At 39.8% G+C, this 27,152-nt stretch overlaps 1 protein-coding gene across 1 annotated transcript in view; it reads right to left on the bottom strand.

Moving 5' to 3' along the window:
* The window catches only part of PRKAR2A (protein kinase cAMP-dependent type II regulatory subunit alpha), a 111,674-nt gene that overhangs the window by 52,010 nt on the left and 32,512 nt on the right, over positions 1–27,152 (bottom strand). Inside the window, exon 3 of the mRNA XM_072989313.2 lies at positions 218–270. Within this exon, the coding sequence (XP_072845414.1) occupies positions 218–270 (53 nt within the window). The remainder of the gene's footprint in view (positions 1–217; positions 271–27,152) is intronic.

Here is a 27,152-nt window from a genome sequence, read left to right as displayed (position 1 = left end):
GGTACAGTTTGAAATTCCTTTGTTTTCCAATCTTTAACAAAGGTCCAATCCCTCAAAGAAACAAGTTTGCTGCTTCATCAGTCACTTCATTTTGTAAGTTCACAGATCTGAGTTCAACAAAAGGAACACAGCCATAACTACGTATGGCAGAAGCAATAGGAAATCCTTATCATTAATCTGTATTAAAAAAACAAGTGTTTTGTTTGTTGTCTCTTACCCTTGGTTCAGTATCCTCCTCTTCTTCATCTGGGTTGAATGCTTCTGCACAGACTTGAAAGAGAAGATTTTGTTTAAAGTTTAGTAATTATAATTGTCATAAAGATCAACTGATGTCATGCTGCATTACAGTTCCAAGTCCATGGTGTATGGTAACATGCACTGTGCACATTTCTGTGACATTTCTACAAGTGGCTAAATGTTTAATATAAATCTCTGATAGCATACTCATATGCGTTGTCAAATATATCATACAGGCTATGTACAGTCATACAGAAAAACTCACAGGATTGGTTGGAAACCTTACATGGCTTAAACCTGTTATATTGCCATCAAATATAAAACTCCTGCTCAGAGAGAAAATAATTCTGAATCCCACAAAGCATAATTAGCAATAAATACAGGGCTTCTATAATTAGCATAATTCTGAAAGAATAAGGGTAAAATGTAATCTACAGTGAAGCTGAACACTTATACTCAAGTAGACCAAAAAAGAAGAAAAAACATGTGGTCCTTGTTAGCTTGTTATGTGTCATTGAAATGACCTACAGAGACCTAATGGGGCTTTAAGTAAGATATTTAAGGAATGGTTTTACCAGTTCCACCACCACGCTGTGAGTTTCCATAGCCAAGTGGAGATTTAAACCCTGTGGACATTGTACACAATCCCAAAACAAAGATGGGTGATACTTTTTTAAAGACTACTAAAATCTAATGAGCAGCCATCCTTTTGAGCTTCTCAGGATTTTTTTTTTTCAGAATAGGCACTGCAGACATTTCTCATTCTTTTGCATCACCTCCCCAGCTCTGTGATGTAGAAGTCTGATATGTAGAAGAAGCACACGCTTCTTTTTTTGGTGGACTCTGAACATGGTATGCAAGATATCCTGAACAGCTGATCACGACAGTATCTACAACCAAGCAAGGACATTTATCATTGCCCAAGAAATGAGATCTATGTTTCCTCTGGTCATTGGGTAGCACTCTTAATTTGACTGCAATTGATTATGCAGAGGACACCAGAAATTAACAGGGGCTTCCTCCTGGAGGAAGGCAGAAAGGCATTGGTTTTCTTCAGCCCATAGTATTGTGTTTTGTTTTATCTATCTATCTATCTATCTATCTATCTATCTATCTATCTATCTATCTATCTATCTATCTATCTATCTATCTATCTATCTATCTATCTATCTATCTATCTATCTATCTATTTAATTAATTAATTAATTTATTTATACCCCGCCTATCTAGTCATTTCGACCACTCTAGGCGGCTGTACCGTAGGAGGTGGCATTAAAAGATACAGGGAACTGGAAAAGACCGTGACCCCACCATCTTTCTCCAGAACCAACGTAATTCATTTCATGGAATGCAAGACTGACTTTATATACATGTTGCTATCAGAATAAAGATCTGGCTGAATTCACATAGTTCTCAAAGCCGTGGCTTGGGGACCTAGAAACCCACCATCAGTTCAAATAGTCCCTGTCCATCTGTGTCCAGCACAACTTAACATTCCTTCTGGTCCCATAAAACCACTGTCTGCTATTCTATCAGGCCAAGCAAACTACTATTTTAACACAGTCTGAAACAAGGATTGCAACCCACACTTTGGCCCTCATCTGAAAAAGCCAATGACCACAAACACAGCTTTCATGCATCTAACATTAATAGCAAAGGAATTCATGTTCTCCTAAAGCAGTGGTTCCCAACCTTGGACAACCCAGGTGTTCTTGGACTGCGACTCCCAGAGACCCTGGCTAGCACAGCTAGTGAGGAAAGTTTCTAGGCACTGCAGCCCAGGAACACGTGGGATGCCCAGGGTTGGGAACCACTACCCTAAAGCCTTCAAAACAAACAATAATTGCACTCAAATCACATGTATCCAACTACAGTGGGGTCTTGACTTAAGAACGGCTTGAGTTAAGAACATTTTGACTTAAGAACCACTCTCATAGGAAAATATTGACTTGACTTACATACGTAGATTTGAGTTAAGAACTGAAAAAAACCACGTGGGAGGCAGGGAAAGTGCAAAATTTGAACTTTCAGTTAACTGTTGGCCGGTGAAAAGGGTGCCTGTCTGCTTCCTCACTCCTCCCAGCGTTTAGAGAGTGGATTGGGAGACAGTCTTCGGACTGCCTGGTACTGTACTGCCTGGACTGTATTTTCTCTGCCTTCCCTGAACCTTTCTTGACCTAAGAAAAAAAGAAACAAAATATCCCCCTCTAGTGGTTGAAGGCAGAATAGCAGCTTCCCATTAGTTTCTATGGACGGAAAAGAGCAGATACGGATCAAATGATTTTCAATGCATTCCTATGGGAAATGCAGATTTGACCTGAGAACTTTTTGACTTGAGAACCGCCTTCCAATACGGATTAAGTTCTCAAGTCAAGACCCCACTGTATGAAGGATCACTTTACTGTACTGAACTAATTCTCTCAATGTAATTCTCTCAATTACAGATCATTTTTCACTATTTCAAAAATTAATTTGAGAGGCTCAAAGTTGAAAAATGGAACCATGCAGCACACATTGTATATACAGACTTTCACCAACATTTATTTCAGTCTCTTAACTCATGGGGATACAATTGCACTTGGTCATATTTTATGTACAGTGGTGCCTCGCTTAACGAGTGCACCACATAACGACGAAATCGCATAGCGATCCGTTTTTTCGGATCGCTAATGCGATCGCTTAGCGTTTTTCCTATGGGGCACAATTCGCTTTGCGAAGACCGGTAAGTGTTTCGCTTACCGATCTTCGCAAAACGAAGCCCCGACGATCAGCTGTTCGGCGGCCAAAATGGCCATCGGAAGCCGGGAAATGGCCCAAAATGGCCGCGCGCAGCGTTTTCGCGCCCTCGTTAAGCGAGGCGAGGGCGCGAAAATGGCTGCCGGCCATTACAAAGCTTCATTGAACGGTGAGTATTTGGCTCATTTGGAACGCATTAAACCATGTTTAATGCGTTCCAATTGAAATCCCTGCCCCGTTCAACAATGCTTCAGCATAGCGAAGGTTAATCCGGAACGGATTAACCTCGCTATGCGAGGCACCACTGTATTTAATGTGTTAAGAACAAACACTGCAAGAAGTTTTTAATTAGAACATATAAATCAATAAATATACTGATTTAATCACAAAGATAAGAAATGCTAAGAGAAACTAGTATTAAAGCAATAAGATTAAGATCAAGCCAAAAAGTGGCAGTAGGAACTGCAGCACCAAATGTCTTAATCATACGTGCCATACTACAATGAAGCAAGGAAATGGAAAAGACAGCATGATGCTTGATTTGTGCTAATGGGATTTTTAAAGGGTAAATCTTAAATCCACATTTTTCTAAACTTGTGTTAACTCCTTTGTGAGAGCTATGTTCCAAAGTCTGGATTTCCAACCCTCAAGGGAGAAGCACCTGTCACTTTTCCATGTCAGAACTATTTTCGCTCCAGCAGCAAGATATATGAACGCAATTAATTCTTCACTTTTCAAGTTCCAATTTCTCACTAAAAAAAAATAGATAAGACCCTATGAAGGAGAGATGTGAACAATTTGTTCAGTAATTTTTATGATCTTTTAAAAAGTTCAATCTGAAGCACTCATGACTTTGGGGGAAAAGCTCCCTCCAGGAGGTGAATAGGTTAAATTCCATAATTATCACTTACAGGTAAGTATATGTGCTAACTAGTGGTGCTTCTATTTAGTTTCAGCAGTGGCATTAAATCACTCACCACGACAATGAATCCATCTCTAAATGTTCAACTTGCTGAAAAATGGATTGGGATGGGTTGGGGTCATGTGTTTAGACTAGAGATGAGGGTATTCATATTTGAATACAAATATCCCCCCCACAGGTGGAAATAAAGAGGGTCATCATTCTGCCAGCGACATGTGCTTGACAGAGCCTTCCTATCGCGCTGTTGTCCACAATGGATTAGCCACTCCTGGCAGGAGGCGGGATGGCAAGCCTCTCTGCCAAGTTGCAGAGTGGCTGATTCATTGCTCTTAAATCAGCTTTTTGAAAGCTTGGAAAACATTTATCACTTCTAGCCAACCGCCTTGGGTCCTTTTTAAATGACAAAGATGGGATAAAAATATTTTAAACAAACATCTCCAATTTGCTTATGAGAAATCACTTTCAGATTTGGACAAATGCGAAAGAAGCCCAAACAGTGTGCTCCCTAGCCTGTAAGACTCACATCCGTTATGACAGATAAGAAGTGAGAATTGATTGAACGGCCTCCTGAGTGACAGGTTGGACACATCTGTCCACTACAGGCCTGAAGAGAACACTTTTTCAAACAAATATGAGGAACTACTGATGTTGTTGAGTCCAAGAGGTTTTAGGGCCATGTGCACTATGGCTTGAATTTATTTGTCAGCTTTAGCAGCTTGTCTATCCTGTAAGCTTTTGTTTTCCTAGAATTCAGAATGGCTCCTATGTACTACATGTTATGATTTGGTATCAAATGTGACATTTAAAGTTGACACAGAGTATGAGATCCAACAAAAGACGTGAAGTGAAGGCTACATCTTTTTTCACCTTGCTCTTTGAGTCTGCATAATCAACCAGTCATGTATGTAGAGAAATACAATTATGCTACAAATCCTAACATACGCAATGAGTGGTGCCCATATATGTTGCCACCCATGGCAAAATGTAGAAAATTGTGATCAAACAGATGGTAGTATGGAAATAAGCATCCTTGAAGTCTTGTCATGGCAAACCAGTCTTCTTTTCTGAGAAGTGGCAAGACTCTCTCCAACATTACTATCATGATTTTTTTTTGTATCTATGAGTTCACATCTGTTAAGTCTAAGATGGGTCTCATACCTCCATCCTTTCTAGGGACCTTAAAGTAACAGGAATAGAAATCATCATCCCAGGACTTGAAAGGAACCCTCTGTATGGCATCCTTCTGGAGAAGCATAGCTATCTCCTCTTTTTGAATTTTAGACAGTAATGTTATTTTGAAACAGCCTGATGGATGGAGGGCTCTGAACTCTATGGCATGGCCCTGCTGAACTCTGTTCAAGACCAGTTGTCACTGCTGATAATGGACCAGGTGTGATGCTGGATAATTGAAGAGTTGTGGATCCTGGTGCCATTTGGATTTCTTGTTGGAGCATTTTGAAATCTGCTATCTCCTCATACCTGCCATTTCAATACTTAAGCACTCTACATATACAGTAAGTACTTAGAAATAAGACCCACTAAGATCAATGAAACCTATTGTCTGTTAAACGCATAAACTGCAGCATACATACAAATTCTAGTACTTTAACATCAACACAACTTCATCAAGATGGATACCTTAAAAAGAGAGTACTAACAATCCTAATCCCTCAACTTCTCTGCCCAGTCTCATCCACAAAATTGAAAAAAAAATATCCCACAGTATAGGGAGAACTACAGAAATATAGCCATGTTAGTCTGTTATTTGCCTTTGGCATCTCATGGACTACCAAATTTATTAGGGCATAAGCATTTGCTGAAACAATACACTTCAGCAGATTCCCCAATTAATTTGCAGGCATACATATCCATATTCAGGGAAGGAGTGAGGTCAGTGAAAACAGAAAAGCAGCAAGTATGTACAGCTTTACAAGGCAGAATAACTGTGAGTTATAAAGAAATTCATGTAAAGTGTGAGATTGGATAATATGGTCACTTAAAATACTATGATTCACTCAAATCATCCAATGCAGCTGATAAAGAACAGATTCCAGGCCAAGGTATTATTCATACAACAGAACTACCAAAAAGCTCTGGTTGCTTAGCTTTAGAAAAAGAAATAACTTCTCCATGCATCATTCCTTACATGACAGGTGTGTCTGAAAAGCTCAAAAGGATTTCTGGTAAACACCACATATCCTTGCACTTCAAGCCCACAGACACACTAAGGCAGAGATGCAGCCACCCAAAAAAGCGGCTACCAAAACACAACAAGAGCAATTTAGTATATGCATCCAATGCAAAGAGGAGTGTTTGGAGCTCTCTTCATTGGAAGAACCAAACAACCACTAACCAGGAGAATGGCGCAGCACAGAAGGGGCAATGGCTCAGGACCACAATCAGCAGTGTTTCTTCATCTGAAGGACAGAGGACACTCATTTGATGACCAAGATGTCCTCATTTTGAACCAAGAAGATAGGTGTTTTGAGAGGGCAGGTCAGGGAGGCCATACATGTGCATATAGAAAATCTCTCACTCAACAGGGGTGGAGGCCTTAGATACAATCTGTCTCCCATTTATCATGCTGCCCTTTCTTCCACCTCCAGAAAGATCAGGACCACACCCACCAGAAAGACCACTGTTAACGACCCATGACAATGGGTGGTGGAGGACTGCAGAAGTGGGATTTTCACTCACCACCCCCAACCCTCTATCCATCTAAGGAGCCTATTCAGACCGGGGGCGGGGGGGAGTGAAGCCAACATAAAAGATATATGAGGGGTCTCCTAACAACTCTCCTCAAACTGAAGAAGCTACTAGGATGAGTAGTGAAATGTTTCAACCTAATAAGAAAGAAGTCCAGTTGCCATGACTCAACTACCAAATAGCCTCACCTGCATGTCTGAAAAGCTTCCACATATATCTTGGTTTCAACATTTGAAATGTTGTATGTACAGAGCATTAAAATAATTAAGTGGGGTATACAAAAAGTAGCACTAAAGGTAAAAGTGCCTTTAATTTTTAGGCTTGAACAATAGTTTACTATAGTAATTCCAAACCAATTGGCTAGCTCTCCAGTGAGCAAAGTCACTGAACAACATTCCTAACAGCTGGATAAGTTTATATTAAAATGTGTTTAACATGAAGCGGCATTTGTAAGTCTTATAGTGCACCCTTTAGGTGATTATATTTTGACTTCACAATAATCTAGCACTTCAGGATTTTAGAGTGACAAGGATTTTAGAGTGACAATGTCCTAGCACATCAAACAGCACACAGCATTATCACTCTAAGTTCTGCAAAAATTGTAGTCATAACAATAATGTTATCAGCATAAAGACAGCCTGCCAGATATTCAGTTAGACGCCTAAAATTACAAAGGCTGTAGAAACAATTGGAATTTTTATTGAAAATTATTTTGAAAAGTCTTATACCTTGATACTCAGATTAATTTTGATATGATAGTCAATTATTGTTTCATTTCATTTAAAAATTAACTCTTAACTGGCATTAAATGCCAGCTCTGAAAACCCCTGATTTTTCCTTAGAGGTCTATAAAGTTTTATAGATGGCTTAGTTGTATGCACAGGCATCAGAATCCCTGACCTGAAATTGGTATCTCTATTCTCCTAAGAGATTTATGTTGTAGAGGTGTAGAAGAAAGGACAACTTGGTATTGATACTTTTATATTAAACCTACCAATGGAATATCTTGATGTAATGTGCAATATTTCCTTGCTGTTGTTTATTACATAGATCCCTTAGCAAAGAAAAAACTCTCTAAAGGTTTACACTAATCATAGGTTAAATTGTAAACCAAACTACCTTAGTTGATGATAATTTTTCCACATTATCCCACTGCAAAACAATTAGAAGGGGCCTGGCCAGCCAACTTGTTTCCTTCCCATTCACTCCAGCAAAAGAACATTTACTGAACAAGTGCTTATATAGCTGCATTATGCAAGCAACAGATTATTTGCTTCATTTTCTTGATTCAGTCTCTGTTAGACCTTTCTGAGTTGTAAATAATCTTGACATTTCAACAGAGTTATTCGTAAAGATGGCTGATCCTTGCAAAAGGACAAGTAACTTACACTTGAAAACTCAGGAAAAATATTCCATACATATTAAATAGAATGAGAAACTTGAACTACATTTAATACCTTCTATAATACATTACTTCTATAAAGTGCTCTCTTTTTCACTGATAGGAGTCTCTATAGATGTACATATTTAATTCACTGTGCTCATACATATAGTGAACATACAAATATGCAGTTTATGTTCTTGAGCTTTAATCCTTAAGCATTAAGAATCTTCTGTCTCTATTTGAAAACATGGGAATAATGGTGCTTTAGATCTTCTCCTGTGTTTGTGCTGGCAACCCACACAATGCTACATCAACAACACTGCACTAAGACAATCCCTTACAGCAAATACCAACATCAGGTCACATATTCAGTCAACAGTCATACAAAGGTAAAACTGGAAGGAACTCCAAGTGTCATTAACCAGAATCCTATTGGTGATTATGTGTGTAAGCAAAATTGCACAACTCAATGAAGAAAACTACAAGCAAATGAGGCACCAGCTTCATTAAAAAGTGCATGCCTAGCAATTAAACCAATGTCTCATCAGTTAGCAATGTGGGTACCACAAGCATGGCTACCAATTTACTTTACATATACATAAAACACCAGCAGCCGGATTCTGATAAAATCTGGCCCTTTGGTGAAGCAAGAAGTACAGAAGCTTTTGTGCATATAACATGTGCAACATGTACATTATCTGATCTTTCTACTGCTAAGCCAGCATGGATTGACCACTGGGGTACAGTGGTGCCTTGCTAGATGATGATAATCCGTTCCACTGAAATCGCTGTTTAGCGAAATCATTGTCTAGCATTTCCCTATTGGAATGCACTGAAACCTGTTTAATGTGTTTCAATGGTGAAGAATCGTCGTTGTCTAGCGAAGATTGGCCATAGGAAAGCTGCTTTGCGAACCGCCGATCAGCTGTTTAAATAGATGTCTTGCGAAGCTTAGGTCCCGAAAACACCCGTTTTGCGAGCCCGGAGAGAGCTGTCAAAATCGTTGTCTAGCGAAAATTGGTTTGCGAAGCAGGGACCAAACATTGTCCTGCGAAATTCCCCCATAGGAATCACTGTTTGCGAATTGCTATAGCGATCGCAAAAAGTCAATGTCTAGCGAAAAAACTGTCATGCGGGGTAACTGTCTAGCGAGGCACCACTGAACTATCCAAACACCAAATCACACACTATGCATTAGAATGAACTAAAACATGTATAACTGGATTAGTGAAAGCACATATTTACTCTCTCTGTCACAAATAAACACAAACCATGCTCTCTCAACATGCAGCATTTGTCTGGTCACCCACAGAATGACATAGTATTTAAACCAACTTTGGAACTGTCCCTCAAGATATTTGCATTTGTCTAAGTCTTTTGTGATTTTTTTAATTCTATCAATTGAATTGCTAATGTTAATTATTAAGTCAGGTATTCTTTTTGTTTACCCTGACAACATTACTGATTTGTTCAGAATGCTAGTGTCAGTCCAGCCAGCACAAACAGGTTTAATACCTATTCTTTCACTCTATTACTCTTCGTTACAATTAACCTTTTAAGGGAGGGAGGGAGGGAGGGAGAACAGCTCCAACACAGGCTTTCTCATCTGCTGCTTCTTGAAACCGCCCCCACCCTTAAGGAGGAAGTTCCTAAAAAAAAAACTTCAAATAAAAAATCTCCCACAACCAAGCCATTTATCAATCTTTGCAGAAGCTGTACAATGTTCCTGGCACTGCAGCCTGAGACATGTGCGGGAACAAGAGCAAGGTTCCCGCTAAGCTGGGTGCTTGTGTGCATGTGATTCCACTTCCCTCCATGCAGCTCTCTTCCTTCTCTGCACAGAGATCGTGTTAGGTTCCGGTCGCAATGGAATCCACCACGTGGGGGGGCGGGGTTGTGCGTGGATGCAGAGCCCCACCAAGAGGAACTGAAAATTAGAGGGGACGTTGAACTAGTCTTAAATACTGTGCAAAAATATTTAAAGCAAAATTCACACACTTCCTTTTTCTTCTACTTCAGCATAAGCGTAATACAAATATTAAATTTACTTTTGAGACATAACATAATTTAATGCTCACTGCCTTGATAAATTTTGTCTTAGTAACACAGATCTGATACTTTTGAACTGTTACACAAGTTGAAACAGTGTCCATCAGTAAAAGTGAGGGCCATGTCTTAAAGCACTAGTTGCAGAGTCGGATTTTTCAAAGGATCCAGATTTCTACTCCAAAACCTCTTCAGAAATTTTCATTCTGTGGAATGACCTAGCACAGAATCAACTACCATGTTTGCCTTGTATTGTTCTTTTCTTGTTTATTTTCGGGAACACAAAGTTCACATCTCTGTATTAAAAGTGTGAACAGAAAACAATTCTTACATTTTGAAGTGATACGTTTGAAAAGTAGCTTGGGGATTTGGCACAGGCGCTAATTCAAGGGAAATCTGAGGGCAAACAGGAGAGATTCATTAGGGAAATAACTGGTGGAAAAGGTCTCATGCAAGAACTACATCATTGCTTCTTAAGTGTGCACGCTTGTATAAATTCCTTAAGTGCAAAAAGCAATTTGCAGCTTTAGGTAAAGTAGCAACTTCAAAAAACATTCAGGTATACATGACTTTTTTACAGGAGGTTGGATAGTCCAGTGAGTTGCGTGTCTGAACTATCATAACCTGGGAGTTCAATTCCCCAACTGTACATTGCATGAAAAGAGACAGCCTGTGTAGCCTTGGGAAGGTTTACAGTCCAAAGCATGTCCAGAAGGCAAAGGTAAATCACTGCTGAGTACTTTATATCTAGCAAACCCTGGTCAGCATAAGTGAGAATTGATTTGATGGCACATAATCACTATACTACTATAACCATGTATCTTTTTAAAATAAACTGTTTTTATGGGGAAATGTATAAATTATTTTACAATTCTAAATTCTTCATTGTAAAGGTTTAAGTTATATAATTGTGTTGTCAGGATTTTTGTCTTCTTAATGATCAATTGTAACCTTCCTTCTTTACCTTCATAGCAGATATTGTTGCTATTTTCTGTCAGTACTATAGTGTCATCTGTAAAGATTAGATTAATAATACTACCTCTACAAACTTCACTCCTCCTTCATCTGAATCTACCCCAGCTTTCTATATATGTTCTGCATATAGTCTGAAAAGATAAGGAGACAGAATACACCATGCCTGCTACCCTGACCAATAGGAACCCATTCTATTTCTTCACATTCTTCCATAACAGGAGACTCTTGTCCGGAATACAGATTACACATCACACCAAATCAACTACTTGGAACATCCTTTCCTTTTAGAATAATCTATTCTTTTTCATGATCCACACTCTCAAAGTTTTTAATGTAATACATAGGGAACTGCATCTTCATGTTTTGGACTGCAATTCGCAGATTTTTCCAGTCAGAATACAGCAATCTCACCCCACAAGCACACATGTAGACATCTACATTTCACTTACCTGGGGCAGGACCTCCCTCCAAGGCCTTCTCCAGCTGTGGCTTCCTGTTGGGGGGGGTCACTTCCCAAAGAACTATGACTCCCTACAAGCATCATTGCATTCCTCTTTATGCCCACCCAACATTAATGAAAGCAAGCACAGGTTGAAGAAGACCATGCACACTCAGTACCACCAGTAGTGAGACTCCCCTCGTCCCACGCCCCCCCCCCAATGGCTCTGCCATGATAAAACAGATCTGAAGGGAGTCTCAGGACTTTCATGGTGGGAAGGGGGTTGGAAACTTTTAATTTCCAAACAATGAATAAGTTTTCAATGTGGAATAAATTACAGTAATGGATTTCAATCATACGGTAGAAGTTAACTAAATACAATATTATTTCAAAAAAAAAATTAAAACACTGAAATTTTGTATTAGTGCAACTCAAACTTAAGAAAACGCTTCACACATATGTTTCAAATGGCTAGATGGAATAACAGACAAGAAAAAAGCCCATAGTCTGCATCTTGTTACAGTCTTAAAAAGGAAAGTGGAAGAAATCTGAACATATTCAAATACACTCTATCAGAAATTGAATCAATCCTGAACTGGAACTTATGACAGCTTTCAGGTACACAGCAGCCTTTCCTGTTGTGCTGGATGAAAAAAAAAAGATACCTTAATTTTTGAGAATATAAAACCCAGACAATCTCCAAACAATGTCCCTCTTTGAATAAATATACAGATTCCGATCGTAGAAAACTAGACAGGCAATACCTAAACTTAACGGTACTCCTATGAACAATGCTGAAGGTAATTTTAGATGATATAAAAGGAGAAAAATTGAGAGCTATGTAGGCTCTATAGTTACTTAGCAATTTGGAGATGCCAAATTTATAATTGGCTTTACTGACACATTATAAGGAAATATACACTACTGAGTTGTCACACCTTAAAATACTAAGAATTCTATTATGTATTTTCTGAAGCAAAGCTGAGAATCTGTTTTAATGTAACGTGAAAGCTATATAAAGCATGTCATATTGTTTTATTTTTCCCTAACAGATATTTCATTTCAAATTCATTAGGCTACTGGTAAAACTGTCAAGATATTTTTATAGTCTGAAGTTAATATGACATAGTGCTCGATGCAGAAAATTTATTAAAATGTTGAGATCTGCAAAACATATTTTACATAATTAGCCCAGCATTTTCTAATCATAGTAATAAATAATCCTGAAACCCCGGGCTCTCCAACTTGGAAAACCTATTTAACAACCAAACTGTCTGCAAAGTCTTTGCCTAACATTAGTCACATATTGTAAAGCCTAACGTCTAGAAAATTCTGAAACAAATAAAGATTATCAAAATATGAAACCCATTCCATAATAAAAACCAATCCATCTTATACTTCATCCGCATGCACTCAAATACAAGTTACACAAACACCAACAGGATTTTAGCCAAAGTTTTAAAACAGCTGGAACCATACTCCATAATTGAAGAGACAGGCAATTAACATGCTATATCCCCTAGATGCCAGCAATCTGAATCACCAGCGTGTTTCCCAGGAGAGGGCCTAACCATGAGCACTCAGGGCATGGGGTAAGGCGCCCTACCACCTGTGCAGCTCTGGGCAAGTTTCATGGTCCCAAAGTGCCACCAACAAGGGCTGTTATATCACCTTTTGAGTATTTTATATTCAGAAAACCTGGGAGGATCATCCTGTCAGACAAATAATTATAAATTTATTTCATGTTATCAAAATCAGTAAGTACATACAAAAAAATATGGTACCTAGAGGCAGATTTTTGCCTCATAAAACTAATTTATAGGGAGCTTCAATGTCAAACCAATCAACCTTCCCCAATTTACAGCTGCTTTTCTGGCTAAGCATTAGAATAATGTGAAGCTATAAAACTGTCAATGGATAAGCTATCCTTTCAAGAAGCTTCCAAATGTGTCAATCTAGCCCGAAACAAAGAGCTCCCGGAAAAGCTGTTTAGCTTGCTGTAGTCCACCTACATAACAGATTGTCTTCAAGGTATGAGTGGTGTCATTGTATCACCTGGTACAGCCCACTGGAAAGATGAACAGAGCTTTGATTGGGTATAGGACTATGTTGCTGGACTGATGCAATGAAGTAACTGACATGCTATCTTTTCATTGTCTGTTTAAGGGATTAGATATGTGTACCAGCTCACATAACTAAGATGATTTTATTCCTATTCCATGATACAGAGATCTTTACATAGGTTACCATGACATTTAGAACAATCCTGGCAAGCTACTGCAGAGATACAATAATGCACTGCTTTTAGTCTTCGTATGTATACCTCTCTCCAGTCAAAATATAAACCTAGTTCAGTCACACACATTTGAAAGCAAACTGACTCATCACATGCCTTTCTGGAATGGAAGGTCATCTTATCACGGTTACATTATTGCATACAGCATGGTGAATGGAGACACACTGAAATAACCTTGTCCTTAACAATTAAAACAAAATCCAGCCATAATAACAATGTGCAATTAAAATGATTCTGATTTGTACATAGTTGAATTTTAAATGTTAAAAAAACACTCTTACATATTATCTCTAACACAAAGGAACACAAAGAACAGCGTTTTTGTCAGTGTTTCATGGTGACATTGTTGATGCCCATGTAAGGAAGGAAAGGAAGTTTAGTGGATCTAGTTTCACAGCGTCAGAGGGAATATATCCAATGTTAACCCTATCTAGAGTAGATCCACTATGTTAACCCTATCTAGAGTAGATCCACTGAAGTGAGAGGGACTTGTTAATCACAATTAACTTGAATCTTGTTGATTTCATTGAGTTGACTCTGGATGGGACTAAGGTATTTATTATAGAATCATTCCCAAGACAGCCAAATGAGCTGGGGAGCAGGAGACAACATGATGTTAGGGGTCAAAAGCTCCTCTGTAATTGTAAGATGCTTTTTAAGCTCCTGTTTTAATCATCCTTATCACTGCTCTAAAGGTAGCTCTGGGCATTAATGAAAGATCAACACAACCGTAATTACAAGACAGTCTTCACTATTTTGCTTCCTTTAGCGAGAGACCTCTGTTCCATGTATCAGGTCTCACTGAACACTATATGCTTTCCCAAAATTAAATCTACAATTAAGGCATGTGGCTGCGTCCTCTAATTGTATACCTGTCCCCTTCCAAATGTATAACAAAATACTCATTAGTGTGCCTAAGAAAATTTTAAGAAGGCAAGTTAACCAAGGACATGATGATATTTCATGTCAAAAAACACAGATGTTCCAATCTGAAATCATTTCTTCATTCCCCTATATCTGAAAAACAGGCAGCTTATCTTCAAGCAGGTTCAAACTTGCTCCAACAAACAATTTAGTATGTATACATATTCCATTAGTTTAAAAGATAATATTTATTTTGATTATATATGCCTCCCTAAAAACTAGCTAGAGCCTTTAGTTTGCAAGACCTAAACAGGGCTGTTAATAGTCACGACTCAGGTCATCATTTCATCAGAACCACCTTGGTGGCACAGAACAATGCTGATATTTGTATACATACCTCATTCAGTCAATCCAATAGCCATTATCAGCACAAAATTGACAAAATGACACAGATGTATGCAACAGCAAAACCATATTACATAGACAGCTGAAGGAAAAGGAGATGGAAGAATACAAGCTTTGTGGATTAGGAAAACAACAAAGAGGCCAATATGACTTTGTATTGGCTCAAATTTTTATTTTATTTTTTTAAATTGAGGTATGCAGTAGGGATGTGCCATACATTCTTTTTAAACTACAGATCTCATAATTCTGTCATTCTGGGAATCACCTAGAAGAAAAGGCCTAAGCTAGAAGGTTTCATGGCCTAGCACAGACTTAGCTTCCTGTTCGTTTTTCGTTTTCGATACCTTTATTGGCATAAGAACAGACGGCAGGAAAACATAGGTACAAGCAAACAATAATCAAAGGGAAAAGTAAGATGAAAAATACTCTCAAAGCAACGGGTAATATCATAGATTATGGGTTAGAATAGAAATTTCCAATAGATATCCAGCAACGGCAGATGTAATCAAAGGACAAAAATCGCTCAGGAAAAAACTAGGGAGTTGGGAAAAAAAGAAAGCCACGGTTCAAGACAGAGCTTTCTCAGAGAAGAATGAGCCGGGCAGTGAAATAAAATATGATCCAGGGAATCTGGTAGAGTATGACAGAAAAAACAGAGCCTATTTGCACGGGGGATCTTGGAGAAATGGCCTACATGGACCGCCGATGGAAAAATATTCAGATGAGCTAGCATGAATGCTCTTCTCTGGTCAGGATTAGTCAGTAAAGAGAAGTAGTTGGAAGGACGTCCTAGGGAAGGAGGAAGACTGAAAAAAAGGGGAGAACAGGTGGGGTTCAAATCGGCTGAAAGTGTCTCATACTCGAGCTGCCAGAGTTTGTGTTTGATCAAGGAATGGGCCTGTTGTAATCCAACATCGAAAAGGGATTCTGGATTCAGTCCTAAGGAGAGAAGTTTAGAATCGATCAGTTGGAACCATTTCGAAGTGTAAGAATCACTAAGAAGATCAAAAAGGAGAGAGTTAGAGTTAGAGTGGAGATGGATGCGGAGCCAGTATTTGAAGGTGGTAACCCAGGCAAGAGTGGACGGAAGGTGGGTTCCCAATTCGAGTACCATGGTGGAGAGGCGGATCATATTGGGAACACCTAAGATCTTTCTGAAAAAAGCAGCAGCAATGGAATCAATGTCATGGTATACTGCCTCTATCCAGATGGGCACCCCATAAAAAAGGTGGGATAGGAACTTACACTGAAAAATATGCATGGCTGCTGGGATAAATTGGTTGCCTGAAAGATAATGAAATTTTGAAATTGCATTGAGTTGGGTAGTTGATGTGGAAATAAGCAGTTTTTTATGTGGAGTCCAGTTAAGTTTGTGGTGAAAAGTGAGTCCAAGGTATTTAAATGTTGGCATTTGCTGGTAGGAATGTGTACCGACTGACCAAATGGACAAAGGACTAGATTTAGAAAAAACAACTATTTTTGTTTTGGAGGAATTTATACAAAGATCATTAACGGAACAGTAATCTTGGAATTTGACTAAAAGGAGATGCAGGCCGGCTTTGGTAAGGGAGAGCAGGACTGCATCATCTGTGTAAAGGAGGACTGAAAGAGGGGCGCCATTAAGAGAAGGGGAAGAGTTGGCAGCTTTAGATAAGAAAGGGGGAAGATCTGCTAAGAACAAGTTAAACAGTAAGGGGGCTAATATGCACCCTTGACGGACACCCCTGTTAACTTGAAACCTATCAGATAGAATATTGGAGTTTGGAAGACGGATCTGGCATGAGTTTGAGGAATGGAGGCGCCTAAGCAGAAAGAGTAGTCAAGGGTCAATGCCCCATTGGGATAGTTTGTCCCATAAGAGAGATCTGTTAACGGAGTCAAAGGCACCTCGAAGATCTACAAAAGCGGCGAACAGTCCGGATTTATGGTGGATGGAGTATTTTTCTGCTAGATGGGACAAAAGAAGAGCGTGATCAAGGGTGGAGGCTCCAGAGCGAAAGCCTATTTGCTCTTTCCCCGGAAGATTAATAGAAGAGGCCCAAGCAGAAAGTTTAGAGAGGAGAAGTTTTGAATAGAGTTTGCCAATATAAGATAAAAGACTAATTGGACGGTAGTTACTGGGTAGGGAGGGATCACCTTTTTTAAATATTGGGATCAGGGTGGAAATTAACCAGGAGTTAGGAAAGATACCAGAATGGTTAACTAAAGTGAAGAGATTGGCCAAGGAGTGAGACCACCAGGGAGGGTTACTGGTCAGAATCTCCGTGAGGATTTGATCTGGGCCTGGAGCCTTACCAGATTTCAGTGAGCTGATTAAATCCAATATTTCATCAGAGGTAACGGGAGGCCAATCAGAGAGGGCCTGCAGTGAGGAATCGGGAAAGGGGTTAGAATTTGGGGAGAAAAAAATTGTAGAGAAGTAGGCTATCCATACCTCCAAAGGGATAGAGGAGGAAGGATCGGGAGAAAAGGAAGTAGTGGAGGAAGAAACCAGAGACCAGAAGGCCTTGTAATTATGTGATAGAATTGCTTGAAGCAGGTCAGACCACTTGCGTTGGGCAGAAAGATGTTTTTTTTAAGTCTAGGAATAATAAGCAGGATCTTCTGGCAATAAGGTAGAGATGTAAGGAGGCTGGGGTAGGGTTAAGGCGGAAGGAGTGAAAGAGGGACCTAACTTGCTTCTTAGCCTGCCAACAGTCAGAATCAAACCAAGAGGTAGCTCGATTATGAGAAGGGGGGTTAGTTGGACTGCTAAGAGAGATAACTAAGGAATCAAGAAGAGTATTGTAGGAGGTAATAGCTATAAGGATAGAGTCAGTTGTAACAATGGTACGGTTAAGATTGGAAATCTCTGGTAGTAGAGTCCAAGAAAAGAAGTCAGTTTCTGTTTGAGGAGACCATTTAAGACGAGAGGAAAATTGTGAAGGGGGGGTTAGAGGGGAGGGGAGCAAAGAGGGAAAGGTTAGGGACAAAAGGAGAGGCAAGTGATCACTGTCGGCACGGACTCCAACAGAGAAATCAGAGAGAAAAGGGAGGAGGGCTGGGGAAGCAATGGCGTAATCAATTACGCTTGGTCCCCTAACAGAAAGATGGGTGTATTCCCCAGGAATATCCTTACCCCATGTGCCACTGAGGATGGCAGTATGAAGGTTGAGGCAGAGACTGATTAAAAAGGTAGCATGAGGAGTGATAATCTTGTCTCTAGAAGTCCTTGGGCAATTGAGCCACGGAGGAAACGACTCATCAAACTCCACTGTGTCTGCCTCAATCCAATTGGAAGCTTGTGACTGCCTTCCTGCATACTCCAATCCTTCTGTTGCTTCTCCTCCCTATATTCCCCTATCTCCCGCATGTATTGTCAACCGGGGTGCCTCAACCAGCTCTTTCGCATTGGTCGACGCTATGTCCCAGAAACCCCCTCCTCTTAATTTTGATTTTACCAACCTTATTCCTGCATTAGATGCTCCAGCCTCACCCTCTGACCCTGTCCGTCCTCTAGTCCCTGACCCCATTCTGCCTTCTGTGAACCCCTCCCCTCATCTAGACCCTAACACTGCCTCCTGTTGACTGACTGTTCCCCCCCTGGTCCCCCCATCTCCCAACCCTCCTTCCAACTGATCTCTTGGAATATAGGTGGCTGGAGAAAAAAAGCCTTGGATAAAGATCTGCTTAAGTTTCTCTCTAGCTTTGACATTATTCTCCTACAGGAGACCTGGTTATTAGCCCCTCCATCTATCCTGGGTTTTTCTACTTACCATCTCCCTGCTGTTAAATCTAAATCAAGTGGGCGCCCCTCTGCGGGTCTTTGTTGTTTCTTTAAACCCTCCTCCCTATTTAACCTCATTTCCATCCCTTCCCCCTCATCCTATATTCAAATTTTCCTCCTTCAGTACGGCGAATTTAAAATTCTACTTCTTAATCTTTATTTCCCGCCTCCATCCTCTTCTCTGAATAGCACCTGGATGGAGGTAGAGAATCTTGTCAATCTTAATCTGGAAGCTAATCCATCTGCCCATATTTTGATCTTGGGGGACTTTAATACCCGGTTAGGACCCAATAATTCTGCTTTAGCTTCCTGTTCAATATGGAAGCTGCCCTGGTGCTTGATGGTAGCTTCCTTTTTGAATAGAAAGCCAGGCAGAGCTTAGCCTATGACAAGCCATGAAGCCCCTTATAGCCCCAAATGTCTTCTTGCTGGCTTTCTAATTTCTAGCTGCAAGAAGTGAGGGGTTGCCAGCTTAGGAGAAATATGAGCTGGAAGAAAATTTCAAGACTTAACAGTTAGACTTTGTCTAAGTACTGAATTTAAGTTAAATGACCCCCTGTGCTTTATTTCCAAGTTTGCATCAGCATGTTTAACAACTGGACATCTAGAATTTTAAAAAAAGCATATTCCTTTAACTTACTGCAAAGGTCAGTCTAACAACCTACTCAGATACTCAGTTTATTCCAAATCCACTACTCAAGTGTAAGCAAACATCTTGCTACTCATTAACTTAGAAGGAGTCATACTTTCTCCCTCTAGTAAAGTATAAAATGCAAATCCCCCATCAAAATTATAAACAGGGCAAGACAGAGAAGTTTGTATTTTAATAATTCTGGGTCATCACCATTCTATTTTCAACTTCTGATCTCAGCTTTGTTATGCAGTGTTACAATGTATCCTGATTGCCACACTTCTTACAGAACTAGAGGCATAACCAAGTAGCTCATAACTACAGCTAATAATACACTCTTTAAAGATTTTGTTCAAGCTACATTTATTTTATGAATCTTGATCACCAGCCTGAACACAGTCTAAAAAGATCTCTGTGTTCAATGAAATAAACCCACAATATTATTCATCAGTTACGGTGATCCAGGTTAATGTTTCACTTCACAAGATGTCAGAGCTTAATGAAGTGTCCTAATGTTGGAAAGCAAAGCTACATGTGCTATTTAGAAGTTAGAGTTCAACAATAAGGGAATCATACTTGAACAGAGAAGAAATGTCACAGTTCACTCCACTTTGGTTTAAATGCACAATTAACCTTTTATTCATGAAATGCCAGGAATCCATTCTCTTCATAATGTAGACATCTAACCAAGATCTTCTGCAGGGCAATTATTAATGGCTCTAGCTTTCTCTGAACAAAGAAAATGCCTGTGTACAATTTGAGAGTTTTCACAAGACTAACCACTGGGCTTATTTTTGTAAGCCTAAAATAACACAAGAAACTACGCTGAGTAGATATTAATACTTCAGGCCATTCTCTTACAAGGTTCAACATACTACTACTATCCAATACACTAGAGCAGGGGTCTCCAAACTACAACCTCCCTTGCCTTTTTATCCAGCCTGTGTGTGCAGGTACACCTGCATGTTCCTTCAGCCCTTGAAAATGTGGAAAATATATGATGTGGCCCTCATGGTGAAAAGTTGAGACCACTGCACTAGAGCATCTAGAAAACAGCACTTATTTTCCTTTTATCAGCACTGTCTCAATTCAACAGTAATGCTTTGGCAAACATACAAATATAATGCAAATGGAAAAAAAATAACACAGTGGGGTGAGTAAGATTTTTTTGAACCGAAGCTGTTTAGTCCACTGAATAATAAAACTGATAACATTCTGAATTAGTCAGTTTTACTGCTCAGGTAAACAGTAGAAGAAACTATGATGATTCATACAATCATAGAGTTGGAAGAGACCACAGGGGCCTTCGCGTCCAACCCCCTGCCATGCAGGAACACCATCAAAGCACTCCCGACAGATGGCCATCCAGCCTCTGCTTAAAAACTTCTAAGGAAGGAGAGTCCACCACACTCCGAGGCAACATATTCCACTGCCAACCAGCTCTGACTGTCAGGATGTTCTTCCTGAGATTCAGGTGGAATCTGTTTTCTTGTAGTTTGAAACCATTGCTCCTTGTCCTAGTGTCTGAAGCCATGGAAAACAAATCTATCCCTTCCTCAACATGACATCCCTTCAAATATTTAAACATGGCTATCATGTCCCTTCTTAACCTTCTTTTTGTAAGGCTAAACATTCCCAGCTCCCTAAGCCGATCCTCATAAGACATGGCTTCCAGACCTTTGACCACTCTGATCACCCTCCTCTGGACATGTTCCAGGTTGTCAACATCCTTCTTGAACTGAGGTGCCCAGAACTGAACACAATACTCCAGGTGAGGTCTGGCTAAAGCAGAATAGTACTATCACTAGTACTATTCTGTAATAGTACTAGTTATATTGGTTGCATCAATAGGAGTATACTATCACTTCCCTTCATCAAAACACTATACAGTACTCCTATTGATGCAACCAAGAATTGCATTGGCTTTCTTGGCAGCCACATCACACTGCTGACTCGTGTTCAGTTTGTGGTCTACCAAGACTCCTAGATCCCTTTCACAGATACTGTTGTCTATCCAGGTGTCTTCCATCCTATATCTGTGCAGTTCATTTTTTTCTGCCTAAGTGCAGGACCTTACATTTCTCCCTGTTGAAATTCATTTTGTTAGTTTTGGCCCAGGACTCTAATCTGTCAAGGTCATTTTGAATTTTAATCCTGTCCTCTGGGGAATTGGCAACCCCTCCCAATTTGGTATCATCTGCAAATTTAATCAGCATACTCTATATTCCTTCATCCAAGTCATTGATAAAGATGTTGAATAGCACAGAGCCCAGAACAGAACCCTGAGGCGCCCCACTAATTACCTCTCTCCAGGATGAAGAGAAGCCATTGCTGAGCACCCTTTGGGTTCAGTCAGTCAACCAGTTACAAATCCACCAAACAGTACCACTGTCAAGCCCACATTTTACCAGCTTCCTTGCAATATCATGGGGAACTTTGTCAAAGGCCTTACTGAAATCAAGATATGCTACATCCACAGTGTTCCCTTCATCTATCAAGCCTGTAACTCTATCAGAGAGACAGAGAGAGAGAGAGAGATCAGATTAGTCTGACATGACTTGTTTTTGAGAAACCCATGCTGACTTTTAGTGATGACAGCATTGCTTTCTATGTAATAACAAACTGTTCAATTATCTGCTCTAGAATTTTTCTGGGAATTGATGTCAGGCTGACTGGGCGATCATTATTTGGGTCTTCTATTTTTTCCCTTCTTGGAAATAGGGACATTTGCCCTCCTCCAGTCTGCGGGGACTTCTGTTCTCCAAGAATTCTCAAATATTATTCCCAATGGTTCTGAAATTACTTCTGCCAGTTCTTTTAGTATCTTTTGATGTAATTCGTCTGGTCCAGGAGACTTGAATTCATTTAGAGTAGCCAGGTATTCCTGTAATACTTCTCTACCTATTCTGTGCTGCATGTCCCCCACTACATCACCTGCTCTTCATCCCTCAGATTGAGCACTATTTTCCTTTTTGGAGAAAACTGAGGCAAAGAAGGTGTTGACAAGTTCAGCCTTTCCCCTGTCCTCTGCTAGTAGCTGGCCATCTTTTCCACACAGCGACCCTATCATTTCCTTGTTTTTCCTTTTGCTGCAGGCATAACTAAAAAAACCCTTTTACTGTTTTTAATCTGTCTGGTAAGCCTGAGTTCATTCTGCACTTTAGCTTTTCTTACTTTCCTCCTACATATACTGGTTATTTTCTTGTATTCCTCTTTGGTGTTTTCCCCATTTTTCTATTTCTTGTACTTTTTTTAACACTTAGCTTTAGACATCTCCCGTTTTTCCTTCTTATTGGAACAGTTTTAGACTGTGCCTTTAGTATCTCTCTTTTAAGAAATTCCCATCCATCCTGAACTCTCTTCTCTTTGTCCATGGAATTACAACCAGCAATTCCCTGAGTTTACTGAAATTGGCTCACACAGCAATCTTACTATGGAGCTAAAAGAGTGACTTTTCTTCTCCATTTCCTTCTAAGACAAAGAAAACTGAAAGATTCACAACCCTTTTGCTCAGTGGAAAAACAACAGCAACAGATTTGGGGCTTCTGCGTGTCACGTTCCCGGGGGTTACAACAGCAGAGTCTGATAAGCCAGTCCTATATCAGGAATTCAGGGAATGCAGAGCAGATATCCAAATACCAAAGCCAACTCACACAACGTAGTCCAGGGTCAGAGTCCAAAGCCAAAACGCACAACGTAGTCCAGGGTCAGAGTCCAAAGCCAAGGGTCCAGAAAACAAGGTTCAAGGTTGTGGAGCATGGATGCAAGCCAGAGGTTTGACTTGTTGCTTCCTCAGACTTTCAACCGTCTGAGAGCTGTTTATATAGTAAAAACAGCCCTTGAACTGCTGGAAGCCTTTTCATCCTGTCAGAACTCAGGGCTAGTTGATCGGATGTTTCTGCGGGCAGCCTTCAAGCGATCCTCTGACCTTTTTGTCATAAGTCTTCCCCAAAGCCTGGCCCTCAGCCTGTCTACTGGGGGAGGAGAATCTGGAGACGATTCAGGTGTTTGTATTTCTAATCGCTCAGCATTCTCCTCAGCTACAGTTAACCCTTCAGGTTCTGGATCTTCGGCTGCACTCATGATACTGCGCTTGATTGTTTTACTGCCACTGCCATATTATACCACCAAGCTATCGATCCTCGAGATTGCATTAAGGGTATCAATGCAACTCCTTTTCAGTTGTTTTCTTTCTTTCTTATATTGTTGCCAAATGTTTGTGGAGTGAACAGGACTCTTGGTCCTGAGTTTTAGCAACATGAGCAAGAAATTGAGCTTTGTTGAACTTGTTGCACACAACCACAATGAGAGCCTACTGATGATTAGCAGTAAATGTTCCTGGAAATGAGAGATGAGGGGAGCATGCGCTAAACATTGCAGGTAAGTGTATTCCTTTTTGTGTACATGTTATGTGCCGTCAAGTCAGGACTAACTTATAGTGATGCTAATTGATAGAGCAGCTAATTAAATTTACAAACTAACAACCAAATGAACTACTCAAAGAGTGCTTTTCAAAGGTTAAAAGCAAAGATTGTTGAAACAGTGAAAGGTACAAGCAGGCTGTAATGCATGGAACTCTGCAGGGCTAACTTAAGCAGCCTGTGTGCGCAAAAGAATTGATGAGCAAACAAGTGTGAAAAAAGCCCTTGACTCCAGGGTTAGAACAAAAAGTTCTTCATGGCAATTCACAGTTTCAAAGACTAGCTGAACATTATGCCACATACAAAAAACACAGTACACAAAGTACACAGCAATGCCATTTTCTCCCTGGGTGCCCAGTACATTCAAAATATACCAAAAAAAACCCCAAACAAGCCAAAAACATACAGAATCTCCCAAGATACTGATCTGAAGACTCATTCCGATCTGGGCTAATATATTATGTAATCCATACCCTGATTTCAAACAAACAGTGGATAAGAGTCGGCAGAAAAGGAAGGTTTGTGCTAGTCTAAGGTTCAAGTTCAAACTGACTCCTATTTTCACAGAGTGCCCACAGCAGCATTCTCTTTCTAAATTTATATCTGTCCCTGTGTTGGGTCTATGAATAATTTATTTCCAGCAATGCACATTAACAGATTCTGAAATGTTGTTTTAAGATGGACAATGTATAGTAATTTCAGAGAGAGAGCAAGACTACTTTGGGGGCAGTTAAATGATTAATACCAGTTTCTTGGAGGAAACAGAGAAAAGCTATGCAGGTGTTCACCAGCACTAATGGTACACACCCTTATTTGCCAAAACACCACAAAGTTTTAAATAAATTTGTGTTATGGTCATACCTGAAATACTATGCATTTGTGATTGCCATATTCCAAAAGCAATATTATAGAGTCTGAAAAGTACAAACAAGGCTAACTGAAATGATTGGAACAACTTTTTACTAGGAAAGTTTAGGATTTTTTTAAATTAAGTGCTTTTCAGTGTTTTAAAAAGCAAGAAACAAGAGGGTTCCAAGATTACATATCATGTGAAGAAAGGTGGATAGAGAGATCCCATCCTGCCTTTTCTATCACCACTACTAGAATTTGAGTTTATGCAATGCAGTTGAATGACGGGACATTGAAGACAGCTAAAAGGAAGTATTACTTCAGACCGAACACTGTCAAAACTATATGGAATTTCTTGTCACAGGATCTGGTAATGCTCACAAACTAAAATGGCTTTAAAGAATAGACAAACTCCTATTAGGCTGCAAAGGCTACATATATGCTACCTTCAATAAGGTTACCTCTAAGGCGTGTGTCTGAACATGAAATTCTGGCCCCCTCCACACAGCTTTTTTCTGCCTCTGCACAACCCCTTTAATTCCAGTTGTGGAAAAGTCACATGTGCATGCAGCAGGGAAGGGGGGTGAGAGGGAGAGAGGTGGAGTCCCACCCAGTGGGGCTAAAAATTAAAGAGTACGTTGGCCTCCAGGATCAATGGCAGCACATACAGTGGTGCCTTGCTAGACAATGATAATCCATTCCACTGAAATCGCTGTTTAGCGAAATCATTGTCTAGCGAAAAGCATTTCCCCATTGGAATGCATTGAAACCTGTTTAATGCGTTCCAGTGGGGAAGAATCGTCATTGTCTAGTGAAGAGCGGCCATAGGAAAGCCGCTTTGCAAACCGCCGATCAGCTGTTTAAATCACTATCTTGCGAAGCTTAGGTCCCGAAAACACCTGTTTGCGAGCGTGAAGGGAGCTGTCAAAATCATTGTCTAGCGAAAATCGGTTTGCGAAACAGGGACCAAACATTGTCCAGCGAAATTCCCCCATAGGAATCGTTTTGCAAATCGCTATAGCGATCGCAAAAAGCCAATGTCTAGCGAAAAAACTTATGTGGGGTAACTGTCTAGCGAAAAAACTTATGTGGGGTAACTGTCTAGCGAGGCACCACTGTATCTCAGTACAGTACCACTGACAGGAATATACTGTTGTGCTCATCTTCACCTTAGAGGCTTCCCAAAAGCAACTGATCCCTGCAGGAAACAGGATATTGGAGTAATCAGGTTAGTGGTCTGATTCAAAAGAGATCTTCTAATATCCACTGACATGATGAACAGCCATTTCCAAGAGCCATAAAGAAATACCTTCAAAGGCTAAGCACATTGAGAGCTCTCTAGTTTACTAAAAGGCTGTGCTCTACAACAAAATGCAGCATAGATAAAAGATTTTGCAGTAGGATGTTAGCATTTCTCAAGGTATGCTCCATCTATTAAACAAAAGAGCTTGGCAATCATTTGTTAATTCATTTACCTACACATGGGATGATGCATTAGCTGAAATAAAATAATTCTGAAATCTCTTCCCTTTAAAATTTTGTTACTGCCTTGTATGTTAGCTCATTGTTAGATACAACATATTTGTTACAGCCATCCAACAGCATCCACTGCAGTACATTGTCACAAGTGGGGAAAAGTGCACTGGCAAACCCTGACTAGGAAATGATAGGACGTCAGGGACTTCTTTGAGTTATAATAAATTTGTGGCAATATTTCTCAGTAGTACTTATCCAAAACAGCTCTCCTGAGAACATTATTTAGAATACAATAGCTACCTGCAGTATGTATTGGTATATCTCACAGGCATATTAGCTGATTCAGACATCACCTATCCATGAAAAAAATATTTCATGCTTAAAATGTGCTCATTCTAATTCTTCCATTGGTTGTTGCCTTATATTTGAAGTCATTCTGGAGGAAATGGAATCTACTGGAATTATACTAAACCTCTTGTGTATAGATATGCCCTTAGGAATTGCAAAGCACACAGTTTATCTGAAACAGACTGGAAAGCAACAGCTTACCCTGAAAGAAAAAGGCAATGTAAGAATCAGGAAGGAACACCATTATTTCCTTACCTCTAGATAAAAATAAATTCATGTTTTTAGAAGACTCCAATTAAAAGATAGTATTTTCAACTACATACTTAACAAAAATGAAGACATCTCCATAAGAAACTGAAACTATCCTAAATCTTGAAATCTATTGACAAAAGGCAGCCAAATTAGGTGCTCAAGCCACAGAAAGCAATTAGTTTGACAGTTGAGGCCTTGTTAAACAGCAGGAGAGAGGCACAAAAACCTGAGGGAGGTTCCTGAATATTTCTAAGCATTTCAGCAAGAAGGGGGGAGGTGTGGTGCGTTTGTGACTGCTGGCAGTCTATCCTTACCCTAAAAGGCAGTCTGATAATTATGTGAGATGTAAGTTATGCAACTTTGGGATAAATGGAAAGAGCATGTCTTATGGAACTATGC

This window comes from Pogona vitticeps, chromosome 2 (assembly GCF_051106095.1).
Source record: "Pogona vitticeps strain Pit_001003342236 chromosome 2, PviZW2.1, whole genome shotgun sequence".
NCBI lineage: Eukaryota > Metazoa > Chordata > Lepidosauria > Squamata > Agamidae > Pogona > Pogona vitticeps.
The sequence above is the reverse complement of the archived record's forward strand: the minus strand, read 5'-3'. Positions and strand labels throughout refer to the sequence as shown.